The 27,785-nt window shown below is 42.9% G+C and overlaps 1 protein-coding gene across 4 annotated transcripts in view; it reads right to left on the reverse strand.

Annotated features, from left to right (window-relative positions):
• NCAPG2 (non-SMC condensin II complex subunit G2) overlaps window positions 1–27,785 on the reverse strand; it is a 78,716-nt gene that overhangs the window by 12,102 nt on the left and 38,829 nt on the right. For all 4 annotated transcript variants that reach the window (XM_006018551.3, XM_006018548.3, XM_006018550.3 and 1 more), the window contains 12 exons: window positions 25,555–25,777; window positions 21,617–21,726; window positions 20,333–20,506; window positions 17,920–17,990; window positions 17,067–17,220; window positions 16,739–16,912; window positions 16,165–16,281; window positions 15,927–16,070; window positions 12,630–12,729; window positions 10,347–10,534; window positions 7,272–7,415; window positions 3,559–3,662 (listed from right to left, as the gene is read on the reverse strand). In XM_006018551.3, the coding sequence (XP_006018613.1) occupies window positions 3,559–3,662; window positions 7,272–7,415; window positions 10,347–10,534; window positions 12,630–12,729; window positions 15,927–16,070; window positions 16,165–16,281; window positions 16,739–16,912; window positions 17,067–17,220; window positions 17,920–17,990; window positions 20,333–20,506; window positions 21,617–21,726; window positions 25,555–25,777 (1,703 nt within the window). The remainder of the gene's footprint in view (window positions 1–3,558; window positions 3,663–7,271; window positions 7,416–10,346; window positions 10,535–12,629; window positions 12,730–15,926; window positions 16,071–16,164; window positions 16,282–16,738; window positions 16,913–17,066; window positions 17,221–17,919; window positions 17,991–20,332; window positions 20,507–21,616; window positions 21,727–25,554; window positions 25,778–27,785) is intronic.

Genomic DNA, 27,785 nt, shown 5'->3' on the forward strand with positions numbered 1-27,785 from the left:
GTGCAAAGACGGGCCCGGCTTGCCCCCAGCTCGCACATGGCGACGAGGATGGGATCAGGAGAGAACTCGCACATGGCGACCCAGGTGGGATCGGGAGAGGGCCCACACAAGTTGTGTCCTGTGTGTATGGATTGTTTTAAACTGCTATCACTCACTGATGCACAGGGTGTGGAAATGAGGGCAACCAGTTGTGAACGAGACCCATGACAATCTTGGCTTCTAAAAGCCAGCTGGAGGAGACTGGTGTCATTGCTGGGGAGGGTAAGGTGCCTGACGTTCTTAAGTCTGTGATTGTCCCAGCCCCTACTTATTTGATATTGACTCTCCAGCCAGTTATTACCCCATCTCCAACTTCTCCATTTTGGGGAAGATCACTGAAGGGGTGGTTGCCTGACAGCTGCAGCCTCTGGATGCCATTGGTTTCGTGGACACTTATCAATGGGGCTTTTGTTCTGAATACAGTGCAGCCTGTGCTTGTAGCCTTGGCCAACCATCTTACCCTGAAGGTTGACTGGGGAAATTGTGCCTTTCTGATTTTACTCAATCTTACAGTGGTCTTTGATACAGCTGACCACAACATGCCAAAACAGCATTTATATGACCTGGTGAGTATCCACAGGACTGCTTTAAATTGGTTCTGCTCTTTCCTAGCAGTGAGGTCCCAGAGGGTAGTGAACACTTATCACCCCTTTGTGACTTTCCTAGTAGGGATCTCTCAGGGCTTCATCTTGTTGCCCCTCCTGTTCAATGTGCATGAGGCCACTGGATGAGACTGTAAAGAGTTTTGGAGTGAGATGCCATCAGTATGCTGATAACACCCACCTGTCCCTCTTTCTCCTCTGTCCCATGCCCCACAGTTCCTGTCCTTTCCCATTGCCAGGCTGATACAGGTGAACCAACTGAAACTGAATCGAAGCAAGACAGAGAAGATGAGTGGGTAAAACACTTGACTTTTGGAGAGATTAGGATACCTTTCATTAATGGGGTTCAGTCTCCCCTTGTCACTCCAGTTCAGAGCACTGGAGTGCTCTTGAATACACTACTGCACCTGGATACTCAACATCTGGTGAGAAGGCTGTGACCCTTTCTGAGAGATCTGGCCATCATCATCCATGTTTTTGTAATCTCAAAGCTAGATTACTGCAATGTGTTCTATGTAGGGCTGCCCTTGACAACTGTCTGGAAGCTGCACCTTCTGAAGACCAGAGCCTGTTCCAGTGCTCCCTTGGAGTCTTCACTGGCTCCAAGTAGCTTTCCAGGAGCCATTCAAAGTGCTGGTTTTAACCTGTAAGGCCCTAAACAGCATTGGCCCTACATACCGAAAGGGACTGCCTTCTTTCTTATGCCCCATTATGATCCCTAAAGCAAACTGAGGGCAACCTCCTTGCAAATACCAGCAGGACACCAATTCTGCTTGGTGAAAACATGTGGGAGGTCATTTTCAGCAGTCACTCCTCAGCTTTGGTACTCCCTGCCTCTTGAGGCCCACCAGAGCCCTAGCCTAGACATCTTCTGAAAGCACCGTAAAGCCTTCCTATTTGGCCTGTCACTTGGCAAACAAAGCTAGGCTTAGATATTGTTTAGGGGAGGTCTCTGTCTTACATGTGGTCATTCTCCTGTTTTATAAGTGTTCTGTTTCTCTTACTATAAGCCACCCTGAACCTTGTTGGGTTCAGGGCAGCATATAAAGTAAATAAACAGTCACTAGCGACCTAACAGGGAACTAACATGGCCCAAAGAAACTGTTTAAAAAAACGTATGGACACATAGATTATAAATATGCCAAAACTGGCAAGCATGTGGACAGGCACTCAAAAAAGAAAAGTTATGTTATGAATGATAAAAATAAGAATAAGAGTAAAAAATCAACTGTGACTATTTTGGTGCAGACTCATAATGCCTACTATGTTCTTAAACTGTATGCTTCTTTATGTATTTTAAGTCCTACAGAAAAAGTTCAGGAAAACTGCAAAGTGAAAATCGAGCTGTTTTTAGGATATGCTAAAATACCTTAAAATCAGGGATGACCAACCTGGGGCATATATGCCACAAATGGTACAGGCAGTCTCTGTGTGTGGTACAGGGCAGATCAGGGGATGCAAGGGGAGGGGGGAATGGGACAGGCAACACAGTGGCAGATAGGGCAGCGAGCAGAAAGCAGAGCAGCAGATCAGGCCAGGGAATGGGATTAAAATGGCACTTGGGACTCCTTATACAAGCATAATACGCAAAGGAAAATAAACTAATGCAAACAATGCATACAGTTTATGGCATATTACATGTGAATTTAGTATGTGATTTAATTATTGTGTAATTGCTCAAACTGAATCTAAGGCTGCTGGCTGACATTCATTTAGAGGCATGATGAGGTCACACCTCCTGCCATGTCATATGTGCATGAGGAGCCCAGGATTGTGCACCAGCAAATTGAAAGTTGGGTGCCTGACAATCAGCTGATGGTTGGCTGGGGCCAGAGACTGAGCCAGGGTTTGGAACCAACCCCAGCGCAGTCCCTGATGCATGGACAATCTGCTGACTGTTGAAATCCCCATGCTCAGCAGCTCTAGCCAGGCTGCTGGGCAAGGGGTATCAAAAACTCCCAGCAGGGGGAGCTGAAGGTCTTCCCTTGCTGGAGACATTAATTAACGGTGCAGGGTTTTTGGTGTGGGGGGGTTTTATGGTTTGTTTTTTTATTACCCAGCACAGTGCACAGAGGCCTTCAGATTGGGCTGCTAGTTTCCCGTCCTAGGGCCCCATGCACCAGCTGAACTACACAGTGGTTTTTACAAGTCTCAGCAGATGGGGACCCTAGTATTGGAGAGTCTCTCTCAGATGCTGGGACCTTTAAAAGCCACATGTGCAGCTGGGCTGTACACATGGTTTTTTCCAGTGCATCTCCAGTAGAGAGAGACCGGGGTCCCAGGATGCCTGAAAACCACCTATGCAGCTGAGCTGTGCATGCAGATTTTAGGGCTCCTGGAATGCTAGTACTCTGGGATCAGTCTCCTTGATCCCAGGGGACTCTGTGCAATAGGGATGCCAGAAACCTGTGTGCAGCTCAGTTGTACATGCAGCTTTTAAAAATCTGGGATACAGTGAGCCCATGATCAAAGAAATCAAGGAGTGTTTCAGACTCATGAAGCACTCCCAGCTGCTTCTGGTGACTGGGTGGGGAACCGGTTCTGCTCCCAACCCAAGTGGGTAGGGGACAACTGTGTCCTGCACCCTAGAGCTGCTGTGCACTGGAAGTCAACATGAAGCTGAGCGCTGTGATCTGTCATGGATTAACCCCAACTTGCCATACATTCAATTTAAGATGTTATACAAATGACCCACAATGATGTTACACATTATATATGGAAAAACTTTGTGGCTCATTTACCATACCATAAATTTAATTGAACGTGCAGCTGGGTTACTGTTTAAAGCATGATTAACAGGTTAATCGCATCTTAACTGTACCACAAGCTGGGGACCTCGGAATCACAGTTCCATTGGCAACACTGCTAATTTCACACCAATAACTTTGCAGAAAGTAATGGAAAAAAGAATATTTACCTGACAATATTTGTTGACTTTATTATTATTGCCATTAAACTGTTTGAAAGAGGAGGAAGATCCGAAACGGTCCCTGGTGAAGTAAATTCTTCTTCATTTGAAGTCTGAAAAGAAAACCATTCAAAAAGAAAATATCCAGACAAATAAGAATTTGGAGTAAATATATTAACTGAATATTGTCTTACTATTATTAAAAGAAACGTATGCATTTTTCTTGTACTTTTAAGGAAAATACCAGACAGATGTGAAATCTAAATGAGTAGCATCACAATAAGCAAAGCAAAGTTCAGCTAACTTAAGCAAATACACTGCAAATTGAAAGGAAATGATTTGTCATATGCAGCTGATCTAAAATAAAGTTGACATTTAACTAAACTGTTAATTAGTACTTATAAGGGTATGAGCCCGCCCACATAAAACATGCTAAATAAAATAATTCCCACTATGTCCCCAAATATAAGTACAAGTTTTTATAACCTCAAATACAGTGTTTTCCTAGTTCATTGCATATCCTCCTACTGGTGACATATTTTAAACAACACAAACCTTTTTTTTTAAATTAGCTGCTAACTTGGTAGGTTAAAACAAAAACGCTTAGTAGTATTGTGCAAACAAACCTATGGATGATTAACCCCATTCACAAAAGGGGTTCAGAAAACAGAATTCTTGATTGTGGTTCATTAAAAACTGCCTGCTTACATGGTTTGCTACATTTTGCAGCCCTCACATAGAGTCTACTATTAGGTAAACTCATCAATTAACAAAACCAATTAAGCTGTCTGGTATTGGTGATGTGGTGAAGGCATAAGTGAACCTTACTGAGCTTCCCCCATTTGTTTATACTGAACAGTGATTCCTAGAGGGTGTGCTGCAGCATACTAGTGTGCCATGAGAGTGACAGAAGTGTGGTGCAAGATCCCCTGTGCGAGGAGAAAAATGCTCTCCTCCTCCAGTTACTCCAGTGCAGACTGGAGCTGCTCCTCTGGGGACTGCCACTGCTGCTACCTTCTCCTATCCTTTCCTGCCCCTAGCCAACGCTCCTAGTGGCACACCCTGCTGCAAGCAAACGTATGCACAGACGGAGTCACTCTGAAGCCCAGCTCATCATTCCCTCCACTCCTAACACTCCAGGGACTAGCAGGAGAAGCCATGGGGTCAGCTGCTTGTATGTAAGATCCTGCAGAAGCAGCCTCAGAAGTGGGGTGATGCTACTGTCCTGAGAAACAGAACATGGGTTAGGAGGGGACAGGCAGTGGAAAGAGCAGGGCAGAGCAGGGTGAAGTCCTGCCCAGCCACCCTTAAGTGGCACCAACTAGGTAGCGATTCTTAACTTTTTTAGAAAACCCCTGCCATATCTTTTCTTCATTTAAATCTAATCTGTGATTTTCAGCTGGGGTGCTGCAAAATTTGGAAAAGTTGTGGAGTGGGAAAGGTCCTGAAGCTAAAAACGTTCAGAACCACTGGTATACAGACTAATCTGTTGCTTAGACAAAGACATATTTGGTGTTATTTTTAACAGTACACCTCAGCATTGGTATGATGTCTCTAACAGGGGAAAAGAATGTGTAATATAATTTTGAAAAAATATCACCCCCTCCACCACCTTTTTGGGAATAAGAGTGAAATATGCTCCAGGTATCAAAAGTTTGGGAAATGCTGATATAGAACATGGCTACAACCATGTCCTTATTTGTACTCTGGAAACCTTGAGTCACTGGCAGAAGTTCTATATCGAATTAGTAAATCACTGAGTTCTAACACATTTAGACATAGTCAAGTTTCCTTGTGGGTTCATAAATCATGGGGCTGATGATGGTTCAGATGTTCTCCCACCTTAAAAGACGCACGTGCAAAAAAGACACTGTTAGAAAAGTTCTTCTTTCCATATCTAATCTGGATCTTTCAACTAATTTAATAGATAACTGGTTTCAGATGGGACCTGCACTCTCCCAGTCTATCTAGTATCTGTTGTATGCAACTTCTGCATACAACAAAAACAGTCTGGCATGTTGTACACCATATATGCAGAAAACCACATGACAGTCCTGGGCAAGCTCTCACAGCACTGCATGGCTGAATAGGTTTCTAAGAGGTTGAAACTTGACTCCTATCTGCAAGGACCTCTAATCTTTGTGTCTGTACCAAGGAAGGCTTCTCTTAGTTGATCTTCAGGTCAGTGAGACAAATGATTCTTCTCTAGTGGCCAATTTGCCTCAAAGCAGCTAGTCTGAGATGTATACATTGCCGGTGCCTATTAGAATACATATTGACAGTCACTCAAAGAACCATCTTGTTATTTTGATACTGTTATTAGTAGAACACCTTTTCAATGGAAAGAAATAATTCCAGCTCCTGTCTGAGATGGATGGATCATGAGTTAGCTCCAATGTAACAGTCCCTAGGTCCTTAAATTACTTCATTAAAAATGTGAAAAATAGGACTGTGCGAAGCTTCGGTAGCCGATTCGATATGGAGTAGGTTCGGCTCAATTTGGCAGCCAAATCTCTGAATCCAAATTGAACTGGGAGGCCAATTAAAAGGTCCGAATCGAATCGGAAAAGATTCAGCGCCGCTTTGGAGGTTTAGCCATAGACTAAACAGGTAGCAGCCCTCACCATGCTGGACACAGCTGCCTCTAGCTGGTAAGTCTGTTGTGGTGGGCAGCGGGGGGAGGGAAGGGGCATGGAGGAAGGAGGGATTGGGGCTGGGACAAGCTGCCCAGCTGGGGGCGGGGTTGGCATGGGACACAGGGAGGGGGGCAGGGAGTGTGTGGAATGCGGGCGTGCCAGTGGTGGCTATGTCCTCTTGCCCAGCCGGGGCAGGGGGTGTGAAGCAGGTGTGGCTCACTCTGAGAGGCAGGGGGCAAGCAGCAGCAGGGCATAGCCCCTGCTTCCAGAGCTGCTGCGCCTATATCCCGGCGCCCTGGCCCCAGCCCCTCCCTCCCCCACAGCCCTTCCCTCCCCCCTCTGCCCACCGCAACAGACTTACCAGCTGGAAGCAGCTGTCTCCAGCATGGTGACGACTGCTGCTCATTTAATCTATAGCCGAATCTCCAAAGCAGTGCTGTATCTTTGGATCTGATTCAGCTGAATCGAATTGGGACAGTGATTTGAATCTCCAAATCGAATCAATGTCCCTCCGAATCGGCTGAATCTGAATCAGAAGTGAATACTTGCTGCTTCGCACAGGCCTAGTGAAAAATGCATCTCATTATTTAATTCTAAACCAAATATGGGATTTGTAGTTCCCATAATTAAAAAGATCCAAATCTGGCTTCTGGTATGAAGGCTGCATATTATGATCAGACCTTCCATTGTCTTAACCCAGTGTTTAAGATAAAAGCACTCAAGATTATGCATGCTATTTTTAATGACCATACTGTCTAGATGCTTAGTAAGGGATCAGGATACTGTTAAATGATGAACAAAAATATAGAAATCTCTCTTTGCTCAAGACAGAATGAAATTCATTTTGATATAAATAGAAGAAAGTGACTCTTTTTTTATTTTGCATAATCAGGAGAATTAACAAAGCTTTCTATTAAGCCTACAAAAAGATTAATTTTATCCCTGCCAAACTTTCCTCTTTGAGGACAAGACTGAAAAAATTCAAGCTTGACCACAACAGGCCATCTTGGAAAGGTCTTCACTTTTTTTATGGTTAAGCACATAATAAAAACAGATGAAAAATACAATTGCATTCATACTCATTACCTTTCGTAGCATATGACTTATTTCAACTACTGTTGCAGCTAGGAGAGTGGAGAGTACACCATGGTGAACTGCTGGACAAGCTGAATGCCAGCACTGAACTGTGTGTACAAATTCCCCAAGAGGCACTTGAATAGAATGAATTAACTAAAACAAATAAAAATAGAGATCAGATATTTCCAATCTGCAATTATTTTAATGCAGTTAACAGTTTTCAGTCAGGGTTCTCAAACATTCTCCCCTACTCTGTGAACTCTATAATGTAAGATGCATCAAAAAATGTGTACACCCTCCCATCTGCTGTCATCTAACATATCTATAGCAAACAGAGCAACTGCTTACCTAGAAAACTAATTTTAGGAAAATGTTTAATATATTTTAGTTGTCTTCATGCAATTTAATAACTCAAAATAAGAAAGAGTACCAACAGTAACCTTTTTGGGAATCTAAACATAGAAGCAAATTCATAAGAACTGAAAAGCACAAGGCCACTAAAGGCAAAGGTCAAATCCTACAAGAGCTAGAAGAAATCTTGATTGGACAGGATTAATGCTTTCCTTGCACAGAATCTCTTATCCTAGCACCACCACAGAGAGCCTTGTCTGACCGCTGCCAATAATCCAGGAAGGCCTCTTTTCTGGGAAAACAAGAGTCTCTTAAAACCATGTGGTGGGGTCAGATATGTGGTACAGTGTTTGAAAACTTCAAGTTACTATCTGAAATAAAGATGGATGGACAGATACAACAGATGAAAGACTTGTAAGAGAGAGTGAACAGGAGCAGCAAACAGGGAAGGTTGCAAGCAATTCGCTGGGGGCAAGAGGAGGAAGAGGAAGAGGAAAAGGAGCCAGGCACCAGATCCTGCTTCAGGAAGGTTAAGTGAGCCAGGCTTTCCTATGTGCTAGCTTGCAAAAAGTTTGTTTGGCAGGCCATGTGTTTTGGGTGTGTACTCTGAGCAGCTGGGAGTGCTGCTACCTGAGTGATTGCTGCCTGTCTGACAAAAGCTCTAACAAGGGGGTAGAGCCAGTCCAGGCCCAGCAGGGTATAAAAGGGGGCTCTCCCCCAAGCGACCAGGGAGTGAGTAAGCAGGGGCAACAAACAGGGCAGACTGCAAGCAGTTCGCAGGTCAATTTGCCACCCCTCTCTTTGAAGGACAGCCTTTAAGGCAGTGATTCTCAACCTCTTTTTGTACCAGGACCCATCTGTAAACATTGACAGCCAGTCCCAACCCAGTAAACAGTTTAAGTAGAAACACCACCCCCCGCCCCCCCAGGGCCTGCCAGTGCCTCTCACTCCCAGAGTTGGGAGGGCGAGGCAGGGGCAGAGGAGATGCTACTGCTCACAGCCCTCAAAAATTGTGGCTGGCCCTGAGATCTGCCCATAAAATTGGCTGGCTGCCTCTTTGAGTTTAGTAGACCAGTACCTATTAGTATTGTTCAATACTGTCTTTAGGGCAAAAGAGACTTCTCTCAGCAAGCAGGAGAGAGCCTCTCACTTGGCCATTTCCTATCTTCCAACACTCAGTCTCATCCTTTTGTCAATCGGTTTGGCTCATTTCCTTCCTTCCTTGAATATTCAGCATTAGTCTGGCACCCATCTGGCAAAAAAGCTATATCACAAAAAAAAGATTTCTTAACTTGCCTAACTTTTACCTCAGAATCTAGCAACACCAACGTAGTCCACTTTACATATATGGGGAAGAATCCATTAAAGCACATTTAACTAGAGACTGTAGGGTAGGCTAAAACCTTTTGATTATTTCTTAGGCTTAAATTTCAGCTGCCAGGAGGGTTGGGGAGAGAGAACCTGCAGCTGAAGGGAGCACATATAAAAGTGCTCCATTCAGTTTTGTGCTCCTCACTAACATAAATCCCAATTTACATATAAATCCTCATTTACATTTCACCACTGCTGATTCTGAGCTGGACTTACAGTGGGCAAAATACTACTGAGTGCATCTGCACCATGTGCCTGTGTTTCTGGGTTGGACTGGGAAGGGCTACAATACAAGGCACCTGTCCTGCCTGCTTTAGGATTATCAAAGAACCCTAATGAGGCAGGAGTGTGCACACAAATCACAGCCCTTCCCAAGCTGGCTGTGCACCAGGCATGTGGGACACTTTTACCTGGAGGCAGTTGTTGGGGTGACAGTATTTAGATCTTGGGGAACACTGAATTTGCAGCTGAATACAAGGCTATAGCCTGTGGCCCAGAAAGGCCACAAGACAGAATGATATATTAAAAGTAACACTGCAAGACGCTTAGGCAAGCATTTTCCTAGCAATGTCGTAGTGTTGTAAGATATATAGCTCATTGTGTAAGGAGAACAGGATGTAGCCCACCAGCTATCGTCAGGAGATAAAGCAGAAATAAGACATTGGAGGTGAAGGAGTCAGCAAGAAACGGCAAGTGATCAAAGGAAGTGGAGGTCAAAGTCTTAGGCATGCGCTCGTAGCAAAAAGGAACACAAATGAGTAAAATGCATAGGTAATTCCATGCTAATAAAACAAACAGTAAACAGAGGCGGAGCTTGAGATGGGGGGGAATATGGGTGGAACAAAGGAGGGAAAAAGGTGGAGTAAATGTTGATGAGCATGAACCAAGGTGTATAAATGTGGAAGGAACTAAGGTTTGTGGCGGCTTCCCGGTTTGTTGGAGCTAGTCCAAAGCTGTCTCCATTTTGAATAAAGCTGTTGCTAGCAATGTGTGCTGGTGTTTGCTCTCTGAGCAATTGGATCGTCGTCTCCCTAGTCGTTGGGCGCCACATGGAGTCAGGGTCTAACAGTACTGGCACCCAATTGAGAACCACTGATGTAATAAGTTGAGCAGAACAGTGGTTCTCAACCAAGGATGCCACTAAGAAGTTGTAGAGGGGTGGCCTGCTGAGAACCACTGGCTTAGAGGATCAGATGCATCAAATCAATTATGAAAAAGACAGTATAACAAAAAAATCTACTGACACACTAAACCCATCATATCCAAGTTTCACACCAACATACATCTGATTAAATGGTGATGCCAGTGCTTGTAGTTAACTTTACACCTGTATGGTTCCAAGTATAACAGAAAAACAAATACCTGAAGCCCTTCTTCCCTCTGCTTTTTGAGCCTGCGTGCCACACATTCCAGAGCTTTCTGAAACACAGTCTGAACAGCATGCAGAAGTGCTGCCACCTCTTCATTAGTATCAATGTTTTGAGCCAAGGAAGCTTCAGTAATTTCCTTCAGAACACACAGCAAACTTGGAATAGAAAAGTAGCCTCTCTCTGGAAACAGACAAATACCACATAAGATATGAAAATAGTTTTTCATGGCTATTTTAAACTAATGGCTTGATAAGAAAACACAGGTTTTCATCGATATTTTAAATTAATGGCTTAAAATGAAATTCAATCTCACTGTATGAATGGCTGTAATTAGCATAGGTAGTTTTATATTTAGCTTCTGAGCATGTATACTTAGATTCCCACCTGATTCAATCACCACTTTCATTACTGAATCAGCCTTTTTAGAAAAATAGCTTCAGGTTCTAAAAATAAGTCATTTTTAAATGTCAAACATCATCTTTAACTTCTCTATATAGTGTCAAAGTGGCTCTACAAAAATCCTCTAAAGAAACAGCTAAAATTACACAGCCAGGTGAGAATATTTGGTTGCTTACAAATGTAAGCACTTTGAATCTTTCTCTTCTACATAGTAGTGCTTTGTTTTCACAAAGAAACAAAGCTGAATTAATAAAATGAAAAAACAACTGTAGTGGGATAAAAGAGATGTTTCAGAGGAACTTTTGCTTTGAGAAATAATTTAAAGTGATGTTATAACAGATGGAGGGAATCTTGCTATAAAAGTTGCATTAACTAATTCAAAATATACCAAAGGAAAGAATCAAACCCTAGAGAAAAGAATGTCATGTTTCCTTCAGCTTAATTCAGAGCGCAAGCAAAATCTTGCACTGTTGACACATCAGGAAACAATTAGCTTACTAAGTTTCAGTGGAAACCTTTAATCAGCTTTAATTTCAATCTTTTTAAAAATACCAAGCAAAACTGCTGTATTTCCAACAGAGCCAAATAATATTGACTGTAAAAGCTAGTTAATTCATCATTCCAAGGTCCTGAGTTTTACCCTCTGCTCAAGCTCTGCCCTTGAGCAGTGGCTTGTACTAGGGAACCTTGTGAGGTCCCTTCCCACCCTACTTTCCTAATTCCTAAGGTGACTGTAATAGCAACTGATTACCCATAAGTGACTAATTATTAGTAGTTACCCACTTTCAACTGTTTCTTAAAATGTGTTTTGCTATATCAGGACACTGTAACAATTTTGTGACATTTATAAGGGGAGAAATATATAGAACATATGTTTCAAGCACATTACAGACTACTACTTAATGCATACTTATTTACTACAAAAATTCAGAGCACTTGCTATACACAAATCGCATGACTATGAGGGAATGAAACATACATTTCTGCATTAGACTTATCACCAAAATAAAAGATAATCCTTTAAAATGGAACAATCAATTGTCTGTGCCTTGTTGAGGCAAGAAAGGCTAAAAAACTGTAACTATCTGGCTTGAGGGATGCTTTAGAGGACATAAGTCTACTAATTATCAGAAGCAAATTCCATTGCAATAAATGCATAAACATTTTTAAATGTGATGAATTAGCTAAAATGTTTTGTAAACAAATATATCGGCAACCGGCAGGGGTTCAATGCACTAACACACCACCACAGTCATGGGGATAACTCATCATTAAATAGCAGACTTCAGTGTATTTGCATGTCTTGCATAAAAGGGAGGTAGTAAAACAAAAGCATTACAGATCCAGTTTCCCTATTGCTCAGATGGCCCAGACTATGTTTCTGCAGAAATTAAGCTTTAATTTCATCCTTATTGGGGTGAAAACACTCCAAATGCAAACAGAATGCTGGACAGAGCAGTGCTGTCTCTTGGAGCCTGCAAACAGATTCCAGTCACTACTGTTGCTTCTGGGTTAGTGAAGTGGCAGCAGCAGAGTAAACAAGACCCTGATCAAAATCCCCACTGCTATTCAGAAACCTGTAAATAGCAGAAAAGCTGCCACAAATCATATCATTATTGCTATTCATTCATATTACTGCTGCCAGCAGATGCTCCGAAGATCAGAAGCAGCCCACAACTAAGGATATTCAGGGAAAACAGGATGCAAAGCACAAAAGGCAGAGGTGATGTTTGTCACAGAAATCTTTCTTCTTTCAAACAGACAGGTAGTTCTGGGAGAAGCAAAGAGTATTAGAGATGAAACAACCCTGGCTCCCCAAACTTTTACAGGCTGTAGAGGAAAAGAAATCAGTTCACGATTTTTTCTTAGAGCATACCTGTTTGGATAACTGAAAGCGTAAAGTCTAAAAGACGTGCCTGGAACTCTGAATCTCCGAGCCCAACCATGACAACGTCTTTACACACTGTCAGATATGTCTAGACAAGAAAGTCAAAAAATATTATCAACATTTCTGCTCTTATGTTTAAAACCAATATTTTAATAACAGCTAAAAATAATAGACACCAAATCAAGTTACTAATCCTGTTTTAAACGTCTGTATTTTATATTTTAGCTGAAGCAAATACAAAGAAAAACACAACTAATGTTATAATATGAACTCTAACAGCATAGTAATAGCTTTGGTGCAAGAGACCACACATGAACAATGTAACATTTATTAAATATACATTGCTAGAACAGAAGCTAGAGGCTAAGATTTATAGCAAAACAAAATCTATGCATTGCATAGATTTTTAGTTTCCTTCAGGTCTCAATTTGCAAACAGTCATATATATATTAAAATATAGCTATTCTTCTATCATCTTATCATTGAAAAAAAATCAGGTAATATTATACAGTATCTCATCGTTTAGAAGAGCTACAGTGCCTCCTCTCCTCCAAAACTGTATTTAAAGCAAACTGTTCTAAATCCAACTATTTAATCATACTGACTTTTAGCAAGCCTTGTGCAAGTGCAGTGTACATTCACTGGTGCAATATATATTCAATTTGCAATCCAAGACAGTTTTAGAGTGGTTGACTGGAACAGGGCAAGAGGGGATTAGACAGGATGGGTCAGAGGCACAACTGAGGAAGCCTGGTACCAGACAGCAAGGAGTAACATTTTACATGCTAGCAATACTAGGATTCTACTAGTTGGTATACAGACAGTAAGTTTCAAACACTGGAGGTGCCAAGATTGTAAGAACTAGTAGGGAAACAGAAGTGAGAGGAAGAGAGACAGACCGGTCTTCTCAATGAACCTAAAATGGCCAGAACCTCATGACAAAAAGACTAGGTCTCTGATTTCTTTTACTATGCTTCTATCATTCACACACAACAAACATTTCACAGCCCAACTGTTTCTCCCAATCTCCTGCAATGAAGTATATAAAAGCAAACGGAAAACTTGGGAGTCACAAACAACCACAATGCGACTTAGTGAAGAGAGCACTGGACTGGGTCCAGAAGGCCAGTGGGAGAGGCCAAGAATAGAACTGAGGCCTCCTGGTGTTACTCCATGTCTGTGCATGTTTCCCCATGTGCAAAATGAGGATTGTGATATAAAGTGCTGTAAGAGCTACTAATAAAAAAGTTGTGTGTGAAAGTCGGGTATTATGATTAGTTTGGCTCCAAGGCTAAATCTATATCATAACTTCAACTACCCAAATAACCACAAACTCTTAAAGATAATATTTTTCTTTGTGCACAAAAAACTAGAAAGTTAACTGGTAAACTTCATAACATAGTCACATTTGCCCTTTAGAGTGCATTCTGCCTTTCCAGAATGCTAAGGTTAGTGATGCTCAAGGCTCTGAAAAAAATAATTTGTATCCCATTTCACTACTGATTATCTATGAGGCAGTTTTCCTCCTATACATTGCTGTTGACACAATTTAGAGAATTTAGGGTTGAAATGAGGTTCTGAGATGGATTCCTCAAGGTACACGGACTCCACATAACTTAGATTACATGTACATGGGCAGGACTCAGATCCAGTTTTTGTTTAGAATCAGTTTTGCCTCAAACTGATTTTGCCCAAATTATTCAATACAGCTACACATAATGCAGAGAATGCCGCTGGACTGAATACAATAGCTATTGCAAACTCTGAGGATGAGGACAGAGCTTAGACTGTTTTGACATATACCGTAACATATTCTATTTCCTGGTTTTGAGATTTAAATCTCTCAACTTGATGCTCTCAAATAGTACTAGATATTACGTGGCTATCTCAATTCTGCATTAAGCATGTGGATATCCCTTTGTGAAAACTTTTTATCCCAATTTATGGGTAGTAAAATAGAGACTGAGGAAAAGAACTGTACCAGGGTTTGGATACTAACCTGGGACTTGGGGAGTAGTTATATTCTGTGCTGTGCCTCAGACTTCTTGTATGAGCCCGGGAAGCCTCAGTTTTCTGTCTGTGACATGGGGATAATAGTACTTCCCCATCCAGACAAAACTGCCATGAAGACAAATGCATCAGACCAGTGGTGTTCAACCTTTCTGGCACATGGGCTCAATGAGTAGGGTACAGCCAGTCCACAGACCTGATCTGGGTCCAACCATACACTGACCCAACACATCAGCCTGATCCAGCATGCAGCACCATGTCATCCAGACTGTGGGACTTCCCATAGGTCAAAAATATTTTGCAACGAGGGAGCAGCAGCAACGTTAACTGCCACGGGGCTCACCACTCCCACGCTGCCAAGTTTCTGGACCCATAGAGAACTCCATGGGCTGGATAACTTGACTCTGCATGCTGGACCCACCTTGCAGGACGTGCATTGAACACCGCTGCATTAGATCAAGGTGGTCAACCTGTGACACGTGTGCCACAAGTGGTATAGGCACCCTCCGTATGTGGCATGCAGCAGACTGGTACAGGGGCTGGCAACACAATGGCAGATAGGTGGAAGACACAAAAGCTGATGATCAAGCAGGGGAAGAGAATTGGAGTGGAAGCCAGGGAGGGTGTAGAGCTAAGGTAGAGCATGCCTACCAAAAAGACCGACCTATGAGGCACTAGCCTATGAGGCATTTTCCTAGGGATCATGTTCTTAAAATGTACATACAGACTTGTCCCATAGGCAACATGACATGTTTTAATATTAAATACCTCTATAGCATCATCTTTAGAACAAGATGAAAACCACTTTAAGCTTCCGTTTATATTTGGAAAATATCCTAAATCTTGTGGAAGCTGATGGAAATGAGAGCCTGGTTTTCATTTCTAGACCATACCATCTACTTTCTCAATACAACTGTTTACTATCAACAAAATAGAGTATTTCCCTACTTCTCCAAATCACTGTGTAGATAAATTAGCATGAGGAGCAGTTTTCTTTTAATATTTGATAGCAGCAAGAAACGTTAATGTTCCAAAACATCTCCATAGATAGATACTAAATATCGTTCACTGGTAAGATTTTCACCAATTTCAATAATCCACTTATTTACAGGAAAAAACAGGTGAGGTGAAACAGCTGGACTCCAAATATTTAAATACTGCCGTGACATTCTGATTAGTGGTTTGCAATTACTGTCCCTAAAATTGTCGAACTCCTCTGAATAAAACATTAAAAAATGGCATATTACTGCATGTTAGGAGTCTGAGACCTCTTACCTGGATGATTAGCTGAGAAACTTCAATGTGTGTTGAAATATCTGCCTCCTGTTCATCCATGAGGATAGAAGGTAGAACTTGACTTTCTATCCAAGCAGCAGTCTCCTTCAAAAGTGACAGGTAAACTTCTCCATCTGAGGAAAACTGAATAAAAAACCAAATCAATAAACAGTTTGCCAATCACTTTTTTATCTCATTAGTAAAATCTAGAACTTTTGCTAAAAATAAGTAAATGTACCTTGTGCTGAAGATGAATACTTAATCTGCAGTAGAGAGTAAAGGCTCTTAGGGAAATTGCTTGATTAGTGCTCTGAGAGTTTGTATCAGTTGCTTTCAGAATTGAGCCAAGAACCTCCTGCAATATTGAGCCAAGAAATATAATATTTACTTTTAAAACCATGGTTTACTTACAGAAAATTCTTTCTATACTTTGCTTTTGGCAAAAAATTGAAATAAGAGATTTTCTATGAGATCAAGGATTTCAGAAAGTGACTGGGATGCTTTCAATTGCTTTAAGTTTTCAGTGACCAAGTTCATACTTTAAAGGAGCTCAGTTTTAACAAAATGGTCTGAATCAACCTTCTGCAAATCAGATTAAGTTGGACTACCAAATATGAGACACCTAAAAGCCTTGGATATTTTTTACTATTTTGACCTAAATCTTGTAACCCTATGATTTATTCTTTTTGTCAGCTAAACTGCTAACTAAGCACAAAGCTCAGAGGTATACAACTTTTAAATGAGAATAATTATAACTGGTCCAAATAACAAGCTTTGTTTTACATGTAATATTATGAGAAATGTAACATTACTTGTGAAGCAGCCAGTGCTTTCAAAAGCTGGCTGAGTTTCTTTTTGGGGATAGAGAGTAGGCAATCGCGATTCATGGAATGTGTCAGTAAGTATTCAACATAATCAAGTGCTAATTCTGGCTTGGACTCTTGTGTTACTTGGATACGAACTCGCCTTCCTGATGCTGTAACGTTCTATGTGAAGAGAAGAGAAAAAAACATTAAGGAAAGAGATATAAAAAAGAGTGCCCCAATAACATATAATCTTTTGAATTACCAATATACCATTTAAGCAAGTATCTTTTAATACAATAGGATACATAATTAGAGTGCAGGAGTTTTTACACACCTTTTTAGGAGTTAGCTCATCAGATATCCAATCACAGATTAGTTCCACAACATGTCCAGCTTGTCCCCACCGACACAAACAGTCAATAAGGGTGGAATATTTGTTTTCATCAGCTCCTTTCTGAAGATTCCTCAATTTAGAGATCACACCACAGCTAAAAACAATTTCATAGATACTGGGTGTTATCAATTAAAATAGCAACAACTCAGAAATAGAATGAACTAATAAAGAGTTTGACAACTGTCTTTTACTTTATTAGTAACATCAGAGCTTGTAGGCAGACAAGGTTCCTTGGGTGAATTTGATATCTTTTATTAGACCAACCCAAATGGTTGGAGAATAGTTAAGCAAGCTTTCGGGTTCAAAAACCCTTCGTCGGGCTCAGGAAGCTGCAGCAGTTGGTGTATGCTCTTCCTGGATGGAATGAAAAGTCCAGGAAGAGCACACACCAACTGCTGCAGCTTCCTGAGCCTGACGAAGGGTTTTTGAACCCGAAAGCTTGCTTAATAACTACTCTCCAACCATTTGGGTTGGTCTAATAAAAGATATCAAATTCACCCAAGGAACCTTGTCTGCCTATGTCCTTAGACCAACACGGCTACAACCTAAACTCCTGCAACATCAGAGCTTGTAGACCTTTTTGGTATATTTATTTATTTTCATCACAACTGGCTCAAAGGACTATATTTATACCTATAGGCTTTACTACTTTATCTAACTGACTTAGTTGATTAATTTGCCTGGACTGGTATCTTATTTACTGTTGTATTAATATTAAATAATACAAATAATAAAATGACATTTACTAGTAGAGACTTCGCCCCACAGTTCTAATATTAAAAAAAAATTGTACCTGAATGTTGGAATAGCAGAAGCCGGCATGAAAGATGCCAGGATAATTAATGGAATCACACAACGATCATCCTAGGATTAAAAAAATACACACACATATTAAATTATAAATCTACTGAACCCATCTGACTATTCATCAGTTACAGCAAAGGCAACAAGAGTGTAAGACATGGTCCCAAGCACAACCAAATTTTCACTGTAAATTAATACAAGCAGCCATGACCGTGACTCCTTCTATTTCTTTCCATTTAAACAAATGCTAAAAAAAGAATGAATGGTAGCTGTGGCACCACACCGTTAAGGTACTTACATTAGGTAAGTAATTGTTTTTCCTTCTCTGTTCTCACCTTACTTAAACTACCAGCCTCTCAAAGAGGTGGATCTGAGAGCTATTTAAAAGAAAGCAAGATCATTTTCTGAAATTGGGTATGAGACATGAGCACAAAGCCTACAATAATACTGCTTAAACATATGGACTAAACTTCAAATAGAAGCCTGCAGTACCCAAGTTTTAATGTGTTTTGTAGCACTTATCACAATGGGGCCTAATTAGAAGGCCTCAATGCTACTATCTTCACACATTTATACATACATATATGCCCTTGAGACTGCTTTAAACACGATGGAATTTATTGAAATCAGGCTAGGACATGCTAGCTGTACTCGTTTGTATAGAAATCTAAACGGATAAGACAGTGTCTGAAGATAAACTATGTCCCCTGGATCTATTTCCATGAATACAATATAAAAAAGTTATGTATGGATTTAGTTCCATATTTATAACAACTAAAAGGTTTCAAAGGTCACTGTAAAAAGTAATAAATACATCAGAATCAGAAGGCAAAAGAACCTTCTATTCTTTCACTTGTCTTCTTTAAACTAAGCTTCTGATCAGAGTTGCTTTCACACGCATGCAGCTTTCTCAATACCAGAAAGCACATCAAAATCTGGGTCAAAAATTGCCAAAGATGAAAAGCTTGTCCACGTTGGACCTAAAGCCACGTCTGATTAAAAATATGGAACTTCCACTTTGAAAGTTTTAAGATGGTTTTCATAATTCTTGAAGGCTCCCCAGATATATACTTTCTGTAGACTGCTGCATAGCTCAAACATAGTGCAGGAAATTAACCTGTATTAAACATTATGCTGCCACGGGCAGACTGTTTCCAGTAGCTAAGGTAGCTCATTTAAGTTGGCTCTCTACACTAATCAGCATCAGGTATTGTTTCGTGAAAGGCTGTCCAATTCCTGAGTGGACGTGGACTGCTTGCTACACTGCATGCTGCCCCCTCCCCACCCCTTTCATGCCATGCCACACCAGCACCTTGGAGTCCCTGGAGTCTCCTAGGTGCAGATTCCCTTTGCTCCATGGCAGGAAGTGGAAGCTGGAGGAGGGAGAAGGAGCCCGGAGATTCCAGAAGCAGCACTAGCAGAAGGTAGGGAGGCAGGGGAAAGACACCCAGACCAGTAGCCTAGGGGCTGCAGGTTAATCCTTCAGGGGCTGCCAGCTGGACAGCCCTGGTTTAGTGCATCCTCTAAGCCAGAGGTTCCCAACCCCTGGGCCATGGCCCAGTGCCAGGCCATGGCAAGTTGGCTGCCGGACTGGAAGTCCACAAGTGACCAGCATACCGCGGAGCGGCAGCCAACACTTTTTTTATATTCAGTTTGCCGGTCCTCAGTTTGCTAGTCGCAGTCACTTCCAGTCCACGGTTTGCCAGTCCTTGATCTAAAAAGGTTGGGAACCCCTAGTCTAAGCAAAATCCATACCAAAAGGGGTACAGGGAAGGCACACAGAAGCCACACATCAAATCTAATAATAAACAAATACATCACAAGAATGCAAACAAGGCAAATTAAGAAAAAATATATTAAGAAAGTGGAAGACGAGTCAGGGTTTAAATTGTCGCCTGCGGAAGCCAAAGATAAGATAGAATGACAACTACAAGAAAAAGGCAGGTTACTCCTTAAATGTATTCCTCACATGGAATATTTTGTTCTCATAGAGAACATCGACAGCCACTGCTTTCCAAAGAGTTCCTTACTTCAGTGCCAAGAACATATTCACTCTCCAAAAGTGGAGTCCAATGACAATAATCCAAAGAGAACAAGTAGTTTCATATGACTGCATCAATACTGAACATCATACAGCTTCTTCTGCTAAAACCTGGAATTGGAGACTGCTCGCTCTCTCTCTCTTTTTTTTAAAAAGGAAATTCCCAAATCCTGCAGCTACTTGTTTATGGTATCATCAAAACACCACACAAGAACATTTAACTTCAGAAAGACAGACAATGAACATGCATGCAAACCACTACAGTAAAAATAATTTAAAATAAAAAATGCAGGTTCCTAGAAACTTATGGGGCCAAAATCTAAATATACTTCAATTCTTAATCTAGAGTACTAATCTTTACCTTAAATACTTTAAAATACTCTGGTAGTACAGAAGCAAACTTTCTGATTGTGTAGACTTTGGCTTCTTCATTTTGATTAAGTGCTTTGTGTATACTTCTCCAGAGAATTACACTAATCTCAAGTAAACTTGCCATGGAAGTTGCATCGTTTACTGACAACACATTATTCAGCACCTGTAACACAAACATTTTGAGATTAAAATAATTAATACTCTCTAATATGAATGCAGATTAAAATCAAGTTAAAAACACTGAAAAATCTCATCTACATTCTTCATTTCACAAAAAACCCATTGCCACAGTAGGGAAACGTAAATTTTACAGCTCAGATTTAATCTGTACACAAATCCATCCATTATGCTAGACTCATTTGAGTACATTTTATTGCAAAATCCTGTATAGCACACTTAATATAGCCACTGGTATGAAACAAGCAGCCATTTTAAGTATAGCTTGGATGCCTCCTAGCTTGCGCTGCTTCTTGACAAACCTACCACTCCTTCTGATCCTGCAGCATCCTGACAGCCGCATCCTTCTGCATCCCTATCTCCAGAGAAGCCCATATGTTCCCTTCTAACATTACCATTCTCCTTCATGTTACCTTTTGAATACCATAATATCATATACGCTAAGAATATGGCCACAAAAATGAGGGAAACTAGTCCATTTGGGGGATACTAATCACCACAACATTGACAGAGCTGTGTACTTAAACCAGCTGAGCTTACAGTGCTATGTCCTTATTGTTGCAAAACTGATTAGCAGCTATTCATGTTTAAAGTTTCTATTACCCACCACAACAGTGACACTTATAAGCCTTGAAAATGAGGGGTTAGTTAATTCCTACATTGCTAATATCGCAGCCTTATTAACAAAGCTCCTTGAAGTACACCCTGACATTAGTGCTGTGGTATTAACCGACCCAAAACTGATTAGGATCCTTCATTTTCAAGGATTCTAAGAGCTGCTTCTGCCTTCACCATTCCTCATTTAGTTAAATGGTACATAATTAGTTACAAAATGGACAATTATGGTTAGCATACAGTTAACCAGAGTACAACTAAGTTGCAAGAAGATGTTGGGGCTGAAAGATGCTATGCACTTCAGCAGTTTATGTGCACTTAAGTACTCTGCAAATAAACAACATTTGTTACAATATACACAACAGCAAACACACTGGGCCCAGGATTGCATTAGGAGTTAAGTAAACAATGAACTTATTCAGTATGCACAGAAAGTTATTAGAGATTAGCAGAAAATGGAAGTTTTGTTGAGACTTCTTACACTTATGTTCTCCTTTTCACTTTCTTCATCTTTGTCATCATCACTTTGATTCTCTTTTGACCTTTGGATGCAGGCATTTAAGCAACGCCGAATAGTGAGCATCAATTTGGCTAAATTAAAAACAAAGCAAAGAAAAAGAGTAATTTAGACATTTCAAGCATTTGTCCAGGCAATGATTATTATATGTAATGATGAAACTGTTCTGGGGAGGTAGAGATATGACCCAGACAGAGTTATCTAGACAATTCTATTAAAAGTACATTTACTGTATTTAGTTATGGAAGGGAAAAAAAAAGGGGGGGGGGGGGGGGGGCGGAGACACATGAGTAACCATCAGCCTCTACTTCCCAATACTGTATTTACTCGATTCTAAGATGAGGTGTCCGCTCCCATCCCACCTATTCATCATGGGAAAACAAAGCCTAATCTTAGAACTGAGTATCATAGCTGGAAGAAACAGTTCTGTAGGGAGCCTAGCTGGGCCAGGCAACAGCAGCTCTGCTCCCTGACCAGATTCCCTCCCCACTTCCCTGACCCCGCTGGCAGGGAACCAGGCAAAGGAGGAGGAGTCTGCATGTTGCTGGGGTCTTCATCCTGCCCTATGCTGCAGGAAGCAGTTGTGGCTGGGAGCCCAGCTCTGCACCACATGGATTTCTCCTTCCTTGCCCTGCTCCTCTCCCCTCCCCCTTCCCGTCTCCACACAAAAAGGGGGAAATGGAAGGGAGCAGGACAGGGCAGGAGAGATCTACTTGGTGCAGAGCTGAGCTCCCAGCCATAGCTGCTTTCTGCAGCATGGGGCAGGAGTGACTGTGGGGCTCCACCTGTGCCCCTATCAGCAGGGGAAGCAGCCAAGCTGGGTAAATGGTGGAGTGGCAGTCACCAGGGGGACAAGGGATGATAGGCAGGATGTCTGCACCCTGCACATGCTTTCCCCTTGCCTCTGCTTCCCCCCCACTGCCCCTGCCTGCCCTGGCCCCTACTTCCTCCTGCTTTTGCTTCCATCCCCACCTGCTCCCTCACCACAGCAGCAGGGGGACAAATTTAAGACAACTCCTCAATAAGTAGATTCTAGACATGGAAAATTATAAATCTGTTATCATTTTCTTGTCTAGAATCTAATTACTGGAATGTCATCTTAAATTCAAAGTCATCTTAGATTACAGTAAATACAGTAGTTAGAAAATACCTAAAAACTTTTGTAAGGATCAGTGAAGGTAACTGATTTTTTCTGAAATGGCTGTTAATTTAATGGACTATGCTCAAAATCCTGTGGATGTGTGTCAAGGATAGCATCATTTATGAAAAAATGTGATCATCTCATTGACTCAGGAGCCCCTTTTCAGATCCGAGGTGTCAGATAGTATATCTACACAGAAAAAGTGAACTAGTGAATGTAGCACATGCTAATAGTTGAAGAGGCTTGAATCCAACAACCAAAGTGCAAGCCTCTGTTACAAGTTCAGGTAGTTTAAGACATCACAATCACACCTTCATTTTCTGCGCAGACACACCCTCAGCAACCAAACATTTACTACTCTCTTGAGGATATGTATAGGGACTGCTTCTTGGAAAACCAAGTCCTGAGCCTGGAGTTCCTTTGCATTGTTTCCTTGTTTATTTCTGGAATGATAGACTCCTAGAAAAATAGCTTTGTTTTTTCATGTGGTGGGATGAATTCAATAATATTATTTGCTAAAAGATGTAATGCCCTGTAATGCATCTTACCAACACTTCAGAACCAAAACTATTTTCACTGGAGGAAATTTGGAAGAATTTTTCTGAAAAGAATTTTGTAGAGCTAGCAAATGGGCAATGTCAATATCCTATTAGTCCAGGATAATCAAGCTATTTTGACCTATATAGCACCTTTCACACTAATGTACTGAATATCATTAAATCCTTTATTTTACAGAACAGGGTACTTGGATACACAAGTCAACCTTTCCAACCTCTGTCTTCCCTTCAGTAGAAGATAAAGCAGTCATGTTGACATGTGCACTACAACAGCTGAGAACAGCATCCCAATGAGCTTTGGGATCTCCAGCACTATTAAAGCACATAGAGCTGACTACTATCACTAGGGTTCAATGCAGTTTTATACTTGGTGTAGGAATGCTATTTACTGGTGCCAGGAACTTCTAAAGTTTGAAACTTGGAAGCTCTCTGCTAATCACGAGCTAAAACCAATGATCCAACAGCAATCTACTACTGCTAAAAACTATGATAAAAATTAGGCCAGTGGTCCCCAACTGGTTGACTGGGGAGCCTCTTAGTTGATCCTGGGCTGCGGGGACTGGGTGTGTGCACGCATGCACGTGCGCCCCCCACCCCCTCAGCCCAGCAGGTCAGTCTGGGGGAAGGGCAGGTACAGGAGCCAGATCGAGGCTCCCACAGAAAGGGAGGGAAGTGCGGTACAGCTAGGCTGGGTGATGGGAGGATTGGAGCCCAGGGGGTCATTCAGGGATGGCAGGCTACCTTACACTGGGTACAGCCCAGCGGAGGCCCTGGGAGCACATGCCCCCCGGCATCTCTGTGCGGGACGGAAGCAGCTGCCGCTGTGCCTCAAGCTCCACTGCAGCTGGCCACGTGTAGGCACGGGTCAGCCCAAGAGTAAGATGCACACGGCATCTGGCCGCTCCCAGGCCAGCTGCAGTGGGGCTCAGGGCACAAAGCCCAGCCCGCAGCAGCAGCCGCCTCCACTGCACACAGATGGGGGGGTGGGACATGTGTCCCACCCAAACGTGGGGCAGTGTGGGCGGCTGCAGCAGTGGTGACAGAGGGAATGGGGTTGGAGCAGGGGCAGCTGGGGCAGGGCAGGACAGAGCCACAAGTGGCTCATCTGGGGGACACAGGGAGGGGGAGGCACGCCCCCAGATCTGCATGTGGGGTGGGCTGCAGCTGAGAGCTGGGCTCTTCCCAGCATGGGGGTTGGCCCATGTTGTGCTCAGGCTGGGTAGCAGCGGGGCTGGGAGCAGGGCTCCAGGGGGCAAGGGGAGAGAGGCAGGCTGCAGCCACCCAAAAATTCGCTGAAGCCCCGCCAACCCTCGCTGTCAAAGCTGCTGCCACCTGCCCCGAGCACAGCATGGACCAGCCCCCCACCGCCCCCGCACCAGGAACAGCCCAGCACAGCCTTCCACTGTCCCTTCCCCACTCCCCCACCGAGGGCATGGGGACCATGTGCCCAGGATCTGCACGAGGCAGGGCGGCTGCCACTGAAGGCTGGGAAGCTGCACTGGGCTGTTCCTGGTGGAGGCTGGGCTGCGCTGCACTCAGAGTGGACGATGACACTGGGAGTGGGGGTTGAGGGGGCTACAGTGAATTTTCAGATGGCTGCAGCCCTGCTCCCAGTGCTGCCACCACCTGGCCCCAGAATAGTGTGGGTCAGCCCCACCCTCAGGAAAAGTCCAGCCCCAGCCGCAACCCACCCTATGCTGATCTGGGGGCATGCAGTCCCCGTGCCCTCCCAGGGTGTACACCCACCTCTCCCTGCACCCCCTGGACTAGCCACTCGTGGCTCCCTCCTGCCCCTGTTCCAGCCCCACTGCTGAAGCCCCACTCCCTCCTACCTGCCCTGCTCCAGCCCCACTCCTTCCCTCACTGCAGTTGGGGTAGGAGCAAATCGAGGCTCCAGCAGTGAGGGAGGGAGTGGGGCTAGGGTTGGGCCCTTGATCTGCCCTGCCCCCCCATGGCCCTTTCCCCCCACAGCGGACTTACCTGCTGCGGGGGTGCGCCCCCAAATAATTTTTTCTCCCTCTGCCTCGATCTGCCCCCCTTCCCTCCCCACAGACTTACCTGCTGGTGGGGGGAGGGCTGGCAATAGATCTTGGGTTGCTTTTAAATTCCAAAAGTGATCTCCTACTTAAAAAGGTTGGAGACCACTGAATTAGGCTATACTTAATGAAGATTGCCAAGAATTATTATAGTATGCAATACTTTACCTATGTTGGTGGGGGCTGTGTACTCATAAGCATACTGGTAGAATTTTCTGGCTGCTGCTGAATTCATCTGAATTAGCGTAACACAACGTTCACACCACACCTCCTCAGGTTGATTAACAGGCAAGAAAGAGTTGAACAGGAGATTTACTATCCGTCGTGATACTGGACGTGAATCAACTTCAAGGCGGGTCAAAAGATGGTCCATGGGACAGATTTTCCAGAACTTTTTTTTTTTTTTAAAGGAGAGAAGGAAAATGAAGTTAGAGTAGAGAAAGCAAGAGACAAAGAAATAAGCTGCAACAAGTATATTTTGAAGAGTATTGGTTAACACTGGGTGCATCTACACGTGCTATTAAGTTGACACTGGAGTTAACTGCTCCTGGGCACAGCATCTACACATGTGCCTGGGACTGTAGCAAGTGGAGCCAGGGAGGAGCAGCCCCAGGCTTCCGGCTGCAGAGGGGCTGGCAGGAGCTATGAGTCTGGCTCTCCAGCTGGCTGAGCTGACCAGGAGCAATTTGCACCTGAAGGTCTCCATCCACATGAGTGTTTGATCACGATTAATTACTCCACCATAAGATAGCACTGTCCTGACAATACTACATTACAGCCAAGTTAGTTAATTTACTGCACCCATGTGGACGATGATGTTTTACTGTGGAACTAATTAGTCAACTCCGCAGTAAAGCGCACATATAGATGCACCCATTGACTATGAGCAAAACTAATCATTGTATGGACTAACGTTTGTTTTTTAATAAAATGCTAATATCTACTACAAGCAACAGCAAACAGTACGTCATATCTACCATGCAGGGCCACAGCCTGCAGAGCTTCCCCATGAACCAGATGACATGGTGCTAGGGGCCAGATGTTGCCTGCAGGCTGGGATTTGAGCACCCCTTCACTAGAATTATGAAAAGATCAGAGTATATTTTTGCCAACTAACAACATTTAAATCAAATATTTGGGGGGTTTTCTACTTTATAGATCCAGTTTATTGGAAGATCAGAGTATGACTATAGGCACTTATCATCTAAGTCACATTTTCATTGCCATCCTGGAAACTTTTTGATGTTATAACTTTGGTGTACTGTCACCCCCACTACAGGGCAGGGGGGGTGCAGGAGTAGCTGTGAAGTTACAAACTGTTGCTGAAAGTATGGCTCGCAAAAATATAAAAATGAGAAAAAACCCTATGAAAATGATGCACACACTAAACACATTTTACTTTTACAGCTTGACGTTTACCATAGTGTATGTGTGAGCATGCATGCAATCCCCCTCCCCACCTGTTTCTTTCTTTCTTTTTTAAAGACAACTAAATCCCTTGAAATTCCATCACTGGTAACACCTGAGTAATCCATAGGGTTGCCCCTCAAGATCTGCTGTTTAGATCTCTTGACATTTATGCTAACAGCGTTAATAACAGCAATTAGGAGGTTGTCATCTTCTCTGAGGACCACCACTAGAAGGAATGACACTCTGGCTGAGGGTTTCTATGAGTGGTAAAACTCAGATATCTCCCAGAATTTTCCAGGATCTAGAGGCAATTGAGTTCCAGTGGCACAGACTCCGATGTCCATTCCCTTCCTACATGATCCTGCCCCAAACTTGTCTCCTTTCCCCGTCTTCCTCAAATTGCCATTCTTTTTACCCAGCAAATCTTAATGTTCCAATCTTACTTCCCTGTTCCCCCTATTCAGCCATTTTCACCCTTTAGCTCCGTCTCCAGTCTTCTTCTCATCTGTCCCAACCTCCAGGCAGAGGCATAAGGAACAGACTTGGGACCATGAGCAAACCCTGAGGGAGAGCTGAATAGATGCTTTCATGTGTTCTGCCACCTTCAGCTATTGCTCTTAAAGCAGCAGCAGCAATCACCACTGCCAGGAACTGTTTTAGAGTTCCAGGTATAAGTAAACTGCAAGGAAGCTCTTGCTGCTGAAATGCAGACTTGTGACAGGTAGGGGGGTAATTCCAGTAGCCTTCCTACATCCAGGCAGGTGCCCCTCTCACTCACCCCCCATTACACTACAGCCTCTAGGCCCCCCTTGTTATTATCATAACCTTTTGCACCCACTCTCCCTCACCAGGTTCTTTATCTAATCTCAGTGCTTCACCCTCATCCAGCTTCTTATAAAGTCTCATTGCCCAGCTTTTCACAGTTCATCTTCCCCGCAAAATTCTGGCTCTTCACAGGACCCATCTATCTTCTCTGCCTGCCATCTCTT

This window comes from Alligator sinensis, unplaced genomic scaffold, assembly GCF_000455745.1.
Source record: "Alligator sinensis unplaced genomic scaffold, ASM45574v1 scaffold601_1, whole genome shotgun sequence".
NCBI lineage: Eukaryota > Metazoa > Chordata > Crocodylia > Alligatoridae > Alligator > Alligator sinensis.